Here is a 10394-nt window from a genome sequence, read left to right as displayed (position 1 = left end):
TAGGAAGCCTCTAGGTACTAGAACTATTGTGTGATCGTTAGAGAACACATCCAGATGGAGATTAGTGAGAAGTTTGACTCACTATAATTGAGTTTCCTGGAGACCTACAATTGACTTTAATCCAGATATCTCCTGGCTTTCCATAGACAATGGTGCTTGTTTAGATAACACACATCTGCAAGGACTTGTGAGAACCGGAGTCACTAAGGTTTAGTCCACCATTGTCATTGTACGGTATCTTGTGTTTGATCATCTGCGAGGTCCTGTGAGAACCAGAGTCACTAAGGTTCAGTCCCACCATTGTCATTGTACGGTATTTTGTGTTTGATCATCTGCAAGGACTTGTGAGAACCAGTCACTAAGGTTCAGTCCACCATTGTCATTGTACGGTATTTTGTGTTTGATCATCTGCAAGGACTTGTGAGAACCAGAGTCACTAAGGTTCAGTCCCTGTTAGATTTCCAGAGTTATGAAAAAACTCTATTAATATTTCTAGGTTCTTGTAGATGGTTGTGGGAAGAAATCCTTATGGAAGCCAGTTCAGTATGAGCAGTGTGACTTTATTTGATCACACACCAAAAATACAAAGTCAATAAAAAACAGTAAATTCAGATATATGTAGCTTAAAATGAAATAAAAATAAAGAATAAATTGCCTTGGATATTAGGAAATAATGTAGTTCCTTTGCATAGCTTAGATAGAAGTTTTTGGCCTAGTTTAAGAAATGACCATGTGCTATTCTTTTGTTCTTTGTCCAAGCACGTGCTTTGAGTAAGAGTGTGTAAAAAGAATGTCTCTGTGTGTGAGTGAATGAAGTGAAGTGTAGTGTATCTGAGAAGCTTCTGCCTCGTTCTTTGAAAAGCTGCATACTTAAAATGCATGAGAAATTAGGTCCTCCCATTAAGCTTTGTTTCAAATTCGCGGGCTTCTAAACTACTCCCATAATCACTCCCAGTTTGAATAGAAACATGTGTTCCCATTCAAACCACCAAGTCATTATCATGATTGACATGCAGACTATGAAAAAGGTTTCTGAAGTTCTTATGTTACATACAACTGTCTAAATCCATGATTTATGACTACAATTTAAACTCTCAGACTCATTATAAGAATTCACAATATGGTATACATTACATGAGTATTTTAAAAAACAACATGACTTTAAACCTCTACTGATTACCTTTAGCTCAAACACAAATAATTCACATCTGACCACTGAAATGCAAAACCTCACATTCACATCCAATTAAGAGGGTATATTCTGCCAGCATATATTTCAAAAACTACTAAAGACCGAATTAAAGTTTGGATATTAAAAATTAATATTACATTCCCCTCTGAAATTCATATTAATTTATAACAAGCACACATCATTTATATCACAAACACTCAGGTTTTGATTTAGTAATCTCAAATGTATCATTATTTGTAACTGAGTCAGCATAACCAGAAAGTATTTTTCTCTGAAGTATATCTTGTAATAGATTATCTCCTTTCCTAATTTCACTTCTAATTCGCTTATAGAAACTGTTCATTTTACACATCAAACATAATTGAAATATAATACATAATATGATAATAATAAAAATAATTATTACAGGATGTAATAAAATATTTCCTGCTGCAGATGCAATTGAAGTTTTTCCCAACATTGATACAGTACGTTTAAATTTTGACCACCAAGAATGACCTGAAAATTCAGACCATTCATGTTCTATATCTTTTAAACTCCCTTGTTCATGTTTAAATAATATTTCTGCTTTTTGAAGTTCATCTGATAATGCTATCAGTAAACCTTCATCTTTTTGAATAACATTTGCCCAATCTCTCCATGGGAATTCATCCACTTGAGATATATTGTACTGTATGGGAAGAGCACTTATATTTTTCATAAGCATGTTTGTTAAATTCATTCTCATCCCATTAACACTTATTGCTGAAATATCTCCTTCTATACAGAACAAACCTCAACTTAAGTTTTCTGTATGTGTACAAGAAGAGAAGAAGGATTGAACCCTTTCTGAGTCAGACATAACTTGAAAACAAACTTTCTTTTTATCTACAATTGAGATTAACTCAGAAGTGGTTTTAACCTTTTCTATCCTTGCTGAACATAGAGTATGGTTATGGTAACAAGAATGAAATATACCTTTGTCTTGATTAGGTAGACAAATCACTTTAGACTGAAATTGTAAACATGAAGACAGATCTAATTGTTCTAACTCAAAATTATTATCAGTAAATGCAAAATCTGTATATTGCAGATGATAATATAGTAACTGTGTGTTGCTAACTGGTAATCCCAAGACAGTGATTGGAACCAACATTTGTTCTTTTCCTGCTACAGGAATCATTGAAGAACTATAACATATGTTCTGATAACATCCAATCCACTTATTTACCCACAGATCAGTATGGTTTATGGCATATACATACTCTCTTGGTAAATTTTGTACAATACCTATAGGAGTTATTCCACTTTGAAAAGCTTGAGCTATTATTTTAAAATTTGTGGAATATTCCATCTGAATTTCTAAACATGCTCTGGCTATATGGGAATGCTGTTCACTTGACATTAAATTAAGAGTAATATTCTCTAAGTGTAATATAGATGGACCCATAATATTGGCTGTTTTAATCACCATATTTTCCAATATTTGATTCAAGTTTCTTTGTACTTTAATACTATTGCTTCCCACTAAACCGGCTGTCTCGAGATCAGACTTTAATGTACTAATGTCCATGCTATTTGAAATACTACCAATAGTACCTATTCCTCCTAAAATACCTTCAACTATACCACGTTTATTCCTGTGAGGATTCCTAATATCAGTACCAAACCATCTTTCAATACCTAATTCCATGTTAACCAGATGTTCTTTACATTGTGGAAACCTTGTTGAGATTTTCCATTCTGAAATGTTAAAGTTCCACACTATAATAACAAACTTTCCTTCTCTCAACAGAAGTCTGGTCTGGAAATGGTTAATTTGGAAGGGACTGGCTGGAATAAATTTCTTATCCGTACACTGTGTTCTTTTAGGGGATAGTACAATTACATTTGTATTTACACATTTCTTCGGATAATTTTCTATTGATATGCAGCATTCATATATACCTGTATCATTAATTGATATAGTGTTTTGATGATACACAAAGTTATCATTATCCCAGTTCAAATTACCAAAAATACTTTTATGGATAACATCAGTTTTATCATGAAGAAAACTTCCCAAAAATTCACCATTCCTTTTCCAAGTTAATAATGAATTTTGAGGTAGGTGTATTTGTATATTACACATCAAATTCAGATTATCCTTTCCTTCTACAAGTCTTAATGATTGAGGAGATATTTTTATCTCTGGGACAATCAAATCTACCACAGTAACAATTACTTTGACTTTAGTTTGAACCAAAGCTCTTGTCACTTGGAAATCCCATATTTTCACTATGTCCTCTTTTTCATTACCATTTATATTCAAATGTTCAGGATCAAGAAAGTGTGAATAACTTTGTAATTGATACCAAATATCTGTTTTAGAACTTCCTATATTTCCAGTATTTAACATGTCTATGGAAATATCTCCTGACCATATTGTAGGTTCATTTCCCTTTAAAACTATTAACCAGTATCCCATATCGGATAAATTACATTCAAAGTTACTAGTTTCGTTATTGATCCTATAAGATCCTTGCATTTTAACAAATTTTGATTTAGACTCTATTTTAGCTCTAACTTCAATATCATTATTATGAACGAAATACAATTCCGAACAACAAGTTCTCCCATAACCTATGCACATATATCCTAGCAAGTCTTCAGCTGTATTAATGTTACTGTCTTTAGGAAAAAATCTTTTGTTCCTAATAAGTGTAGTGTCTTTCTTATGTAGGGCTTCAGTCTTGTTAACTTCTGCATTGCTGGAAAAGTTTATGTTGTAGATTACTAATATTGTCATTGTCACTAAGAAAAAGATCAATCCTGTAATAAGTCTTTTCTTTCTACTGCTTTGATTTTCCTTATGTTCTTTTGTTGCAATGTTTATTTTTCTTTGGAATCTGCGATGCTTTGTTTCTTCCGGATTATTGAAATCCATGTCTGCAAAAGAAATGCAGTATCATTATCTCGGTATAAACAATTTGCATTGGTCACTGTGCACCCACATTGTTTGTTGTCTGCGCGCATTTTTTACTGAATTAAGAGGTCTTTGCACTTGTACCATTACTCCTTGAACATCCAAAATATCAAATGGACCTTCCCAGTTGCTTTGCCATGGTCCAGTTTTTCTGAAAGTTTTTACCATTACTTGTCCTCCTTTTTCGAACTTAGAAGAATGTGGAGGAACCATTTTTTGCATGCGAGTAGCTGCATGTGGTACAATAGTGTTCAGATTGTCTTGCAACATCTGTAACCACTTTGTTTTTTCTATTGCCTCTTTTTGCGGCGTTGACAAAAACGGTTCATGGGGAAAAACAATACGCATTTTCCTTCCTGTCATTAACTCAAAAGGAGAATACTGTGTTGCAGAAGATGTTGTACTTCTGACACTCATCAGAACCAATGGTACAGCATCAACCCAAGTATTTCCTCTGTCTAATAACATTTTTGCAATCCTTGATTTGACAGTCCTATTCATTCTTTCCACAATACCTGCAGATTGTGGATGATAGGGCACATGAAATCTCTGTTGTATACCCAAGATTTTACACATTGCCTGCATTATTTTACCTGTGAAGTGGGTTCCTCTGTCACTACTGAGGTTTGTTGGTATACCCCAGACTGGAAAAACATGATTAATTAGCATTTTAGCAATTGTTAATGCATCATCTTTGCGAACAGGCAAGATTTCAATCCATTTCGAGAAAACATCAACTACAACTAAAGCATACCTGTACCCATTTTTACCTGTAGGTAACGGTCCTATATAGTCTAGTTGTAATGTGGACCATGGTCCATCTGCTGGAGGAGTTCTTTGTAATGGAGGTTTTTGACCCTTTGGTCGAGGATTCACTTGAGCACAGATTAGACAAGATTGAACTACACTGTCTACTGTTTCTTCCATTGTGTCCCAGTAAAATTTTTCCTTGAGTATTTCAAGCAATCTTTGTTTACCTATGTGACCTAGGCTTTCGTGATTGTACTTTGTAAATTCTACCTGTAGATGCTGCGGTATAACAGGACGCAGAAACCCGTGTAAGTCATGAAACAAAATTCCGTATTCACATACAAAGGGAAATTTTGGATCAACCTGAGAAGCAGAAAGAGATGGATCCCTTTTCTGTTCTTCTGCAAAGGAGGGAATCTGTGTGTCTGTCTTCCTAACAACATTAACTGAGACTGGTTCAGACTGCATCACTGGTACTCCATGTAAAGCTGCTTCCTTGGCTAAGAGATCAGCTGTTCTATTGCCTACACTCATCTCATCATTGTCCTTCCTATGAGATGGAATTTTTACAATTGCATAGGCAATAGGATTTTCCTCTGCTAGCTTAAAAATTGATTCAAGTGTCTCTTTGTGCACTAGGACTTTGTTAGATGCATCTACAAAACCTCTACGTTTCCAAATTGGTAAATAATCTGTCAGGGAACGTACAACATATGAACTGTCACTGTAGATCACTAATGGACTTCTGTTCTCTTCCTTGTCTAATGTCAACACAGTTTTTACTGCTTCAAGTTCTGCCCTTTGAGCTGAAAAATGTCCTGGCAATTTGTGCTGTATGGAATAATTACGCTCTGGATACCAAATTGAATATCCACTGTAATAATTACCTGACATACAGTATCTAGAACCATCAACAAATACAGGTTCATCAATTTTCTCTGCCTCTCTACGGAAAAGAGGAGAGGAAGTTTCTTGGACTTCACATAAACATTCATGTTCTAACCCGTTGTATTCCATCAACTGAGGTAGGACATACTTGGCATTATGTTCAACCTGTATTTGTTTAGGTGATAGAGCCAACAACCATTGAGAAAATCTTTGGTTGGAAACTCCCGGAACATTTTTCTCAAAAAGAAACTTCAAAGTGCTATGTGGAGTTTGTAGAATAATTTTGTTGAATCCTACAATATGCTCTGTTGCTTTTACTGCATAATGTACTCCCACAAGTTGTCTGACACAATCATCAAAACCTTTCTCTACTGGGGTAAGCAGACGTGAGAAGTATCCAAGACTTCTCCAGACTCCTCCCTGTTTCTGAATCAAGACAGCTGAGATTGCAGTTTCTGAAGCATGCACTTGCAAAGCAAATGGTGCTTGCTTATCAACAGTAGCCATAGCTGGAGCTGTTTGCAAATCATTTTTCAACATCTCAAAAGCTTTTTGCTGTATTTCTGTCCAGGGACCAAATACATTTTCCTCATTGTACTTCAACAAATCATACAATGGTTTGGCTTTTTCTGCAAATGATTCGATAAAATCTCTAGAGAAATTTACCAAACCCAAAAACTGTCTCAGTGCTTTGAATGTTGTTGGTACAGGAAGTGACGCAATAGACTCAATTCTTTCCTGTAAAGGCTGTCTCTTTCCTGGACCAATCAAAACTCCAAGAAATTTTACTTCATTTTTCATGAGCTGAACTTTGCGTGTATTCAGCTTGAGACCTTCATCTTGCAGAAGTGTAAACAATTCTGCTAAGAGAGTCCTGTGTTCAGTTTCAGAATTCGTCATAAGCAAAATATTATCCACATATTGTATTAAACAATCAGGTCTAGAAAAGTTAGACAAAACTTTTGCTAATGCCTGATGTAATATATACTTAGCAGAATGATATCCTTTTGGAAGACGTTTGAGACAATACTGGACATTTCTGTGGACAAATGAAAACTTGTATTGGCAACTCTCAGCCAATTTAATACTAAAAAATCCATTTGCAATGTCAAGTACAGAGAACACTTTTGCATTGGCATTTATTTGTGACATGATGTCTGGAGTTTCTGCCACAATGGGTGTACAACTTGGAGTGTATTTGTTTAGCATTCTTAGATCTATCAATAATCTATATGCACTAGGGTCATCACGCTTTGCCACTACCCACAAAGGATTATTAGTAACTGAATTAGCTTTCCTGATGATACCCTGTTCCAAAAATTCTTGTATGATTACTGATACAGGTTCATCAGATTCTGGCGGCAACTTGTATTGTTTTAATGGGGGATGGTCTTTGCCTTGAATATTAACTTCAATATTTTTGAACAGTCCAGCTTCATTTTTACCTTGACTCCACAGTTTTTTGTGTAGTTGTACTAACTGTTTCAATTCCAGATTATCTCCAGTATCTGGCCATTTATAGTCAGCATCAATTGCTTCTGTCAAACAGATGCTACCGACTTCACAATAATCTGCTGGGTCAATTACCATAGGCTTACGATTAGCAGAGCCCTGCCAAACAATGCCATTGGCTAAATCAAGTATCCACCCTCTTTGAGACAAAACATCAGCACCAATAATGTTCTCTGATCCTTGACAATACCAAAAGTCTATCTCCATTTGCGAACATCCTGGTATTTCAAAAGACACATTTTTACATTTTTTAGCTTGAACATCACCTTTTCCATTGAAACCTACAACTGTGCATACTGTTGCATTAGATGGAATTGGTATTTTCATGCCTAAAACACTTATTTGAGCTCCACTATCCAAAAGAATTGAAGATTTCTGTCCATTAATTTTAGCTTTTACATAAGGGCGGCCACACTTATCCAAGAAAATTGGAGCTACATATTCCAGACAATGGAGTTCAACTTCCTTTTCTTTTGCTAGTCATGGTGAAGGTAATAGTGGCTGTCTTGAAGTATTGGATGAATGTGAGTTGTTCACATTTCCTCCATTACTAATGGACATTTCACTAATCTCTCTGATCAGAGGAGCGTAGGGTGAAGATGACTTAACTTCCTGTGAACGAATTGGAGCTGACGGTTAAGGAGAAATAAGTCCATTTTCTTTACCCAAATTTCTCATCTGAATGTCTTTCAAAAACTTCCTACACTGCCATTTCAAATGCCCTGGTTTTGCACAATAGTAACAAGTGAGTGGTCTTTGATTCCCTTGTCTTACTCTGTCATTCCTGCGGGGGGCAGCATTTCCTGTCTTGAATTTATCCTGACTGTCAGTCTTAGGATAATTATTCTCAATTAAAGCAATTTTTGGTCTTACATTATTTAGCTTTAATTGTCTCCTAATTTTGTCAATAATATAGGCAGCGTCATCCAAATTATCCTTTTCATTAGCAATCAATAAAGATGCTGGATCAAGGTACTTAAATTTTTTTACAAAATCCTTGACCATAGCAGGGGTCTCATCTTGTAAATTAAAAATCATCCTGTATGCCTTAGAATATCTAATCCTAAAATCATAAGGGTCATCATTAATAGTAGCTCTTAAGGAGTCTAAAATTTCCAAACTAGGTGTCTCCTCTCCTGTTGTGAACAGTAATAACTGTCGTAGTCTATCAGTAGCATTGCTATGAATTTCCATATCATCCTCATTCATGAAAGGAGTCTTGACTAACCTACGAGCCATAAAACTGGGGATCCACAACCCAAAAATGCGATTTCTTTGCTCATCAGTTAATTGAAACCTATCACAAAAATTCTCAAAAACATCGGAATTATGGAAAGAATTTTCTCTCATGTTATATGCTGGTATATCCTTCAATATTTTCATTAACTGATCCTGAATCTGTAACTTCAACTTAGATGCTCTAGCAAGTAATTTCTCTCTCTGTACATTAGCCTCACTGCCTACGTCATCACCCCTGGGTGAGTCCGGGATAAATGAGGCTAGGGCAGTTTCTGATTGTTTTTTCTTCGACACCACAGCTATTTGCTTATTTTTTAATATTGCAACATTTTGAGATTCAATTTCTTGCTCAAGATGTTCAATATAGGTACAAAAAGTTTCACAATTTGCACAATTGGATTCAACAGTATCCTGCATGTCTGTACTCTGTAAGACATTTTTGCTATCTGTCTGAACAACACAAACCACATTTTTCTCTGGCAATTCAAATACCATAGAATTGAAAACTCTAACTAGCTTCACAATGTTACGCAATTTTCTTTTCATCTTATTAAACGTAAATCTAGAGCTATCAATATCAACATTAGCCTGCATACATTGATCATACATAGCTTTCCATAAACCAGTATCAGAAGCATGTCTAGCTAAACCTTGAAATTCCAATTTACTTTCATTAGCTAAAGAATCAATAAATTCCATTTTTCTACTCACCGAATGTAGTAAATTTCCTCTTTTGTCCTGACTTAGAGACTTTTCTGGTCACCACTTGAATCCTCAGATCTCCACAACCAACGTTTTCCGTTCCAGGTTCTGCAATCTTTCCGAAGCTTAATCAATAGAAATAGTTCATCTCAATCCCCTCTGAAGAAGCGAGGAGAAATTGAAAAAACGTGGAAAAATCGAATGGCTGGCACTCGCCAATAATGTTAGATTTCCAGAGTTATGAAAAAACTCTATTAATATTTCTAGGTTCTTGTAGATGGTTGTGGGAAGAAATCCTTATGAAAGCCAGGTCAGTATGAGCAGTGTGACTTTATTTGATCACACACCAAAAATACAAAGTCAATAAAAAACAGTAAATTCAGATATATGTAGCTTAAAATGAAATAAAAATAAAGAATAAATTGCCTTGGATATTAGGAAATAATGTAGTTCCTTTGCATAGCTTAGATAGAAGTTTTCTTGGCCTAGTTTAAGAAATGACCATGTGCTATTCTTTTGTTCTTTGTCCAAGCATGTGCTTTGAGTAAGAGTGTGTGAAAAGAATGTCTCTGTGTGTGAGTGAATGAAGTGAAGTGTAGTCTATCTGAGAGGCTTCTGCTTCGTTCTTTGAAAAGCTGCATACTTAAAATGCATGAGAAATTAGGTCCTCCCATTAAGCTTTGTTTCAAATTCGCGGGCTTCTAAACTACTCCCATAATCACACCCAATTTGAATAGAAACATGTGTTCCCATTCAAACCACCAAGTCATTATCATGATTGACATACAGACTATGAGAAAGATTTCTGAAGTTCTTACATTACATACAACTGTCAAAATCCATGATTTATGACTACAATTTAAACTCTCAGACTCATTATACGAATTCACAATATGGTAAACATTACATGAGTATTTTAAAAGAAAACATGACTTTAAACCTCTACTGATTACCTAGACTCAAACACAAATAATTCACATCTGACCACTGAAATACAAAACCTCACATTCACATCCAATTAAGAGGGAATATATATATTCTGCCAGCATATATTTCAAAAACTACTAAAGACCGAATTAAAGTTTAAATATTAAAAAATTAATATTACACAAGTGGTTCCTAAAATCCACCATCCCACTGCAAGACATCCTTAAAATGTCACGTAAA

At 35.1% G+C, this 10394-nt stretch overlaps 1 protein-coding gene across 1 annotated transcript; it reads right to left on the bottom strand.

The window, feature by feature from the left end:
* Window positions 1–539: 539 nt before the first annotated feature.
* On the bottom strand, window positions 540–10019 carry LOC149468105 (uncharacterized). Its single transcript, XM_089670606.1, has 2 exons — window positions 9237–10019; window positions 540–4099 (listed from the first exon to the last, which is right to left on the bottom strand). Exon 2 carries the CDS (start codon window positions 4095–4097, stop codon window positions 1968–1970), a length of 2130 nt encoding a protein of 709 aa, XP_089526732.1. The 5' UTR covers window positions 4098–4099; window positions 9237–10019; the 3' UTR covers window positions 540–1967.
* Between the last annotated feature and the right edge of the window lie 375 nt (window positions 10020–10394).

This window comes from Staurois parvus, unplaced genomic scaffold (assembly GCF_062004578.1).
Source record: "Staurois parvus isolate SC_StPar_1 unplaced genomic scaffold, SC_StPar_1.0 ptg000092l, whole genome shotgun sequence".
Classification (NCBI taxonomy): domain Eukaryota; kingdom Metazoa; phylum Chordata; class Amphibia; order Anura; family Ranidae; genus Staurois; species Staurois parvus.
This window is presented reverse-complemented; position numbering and strand designations above follow the sequence as displayed.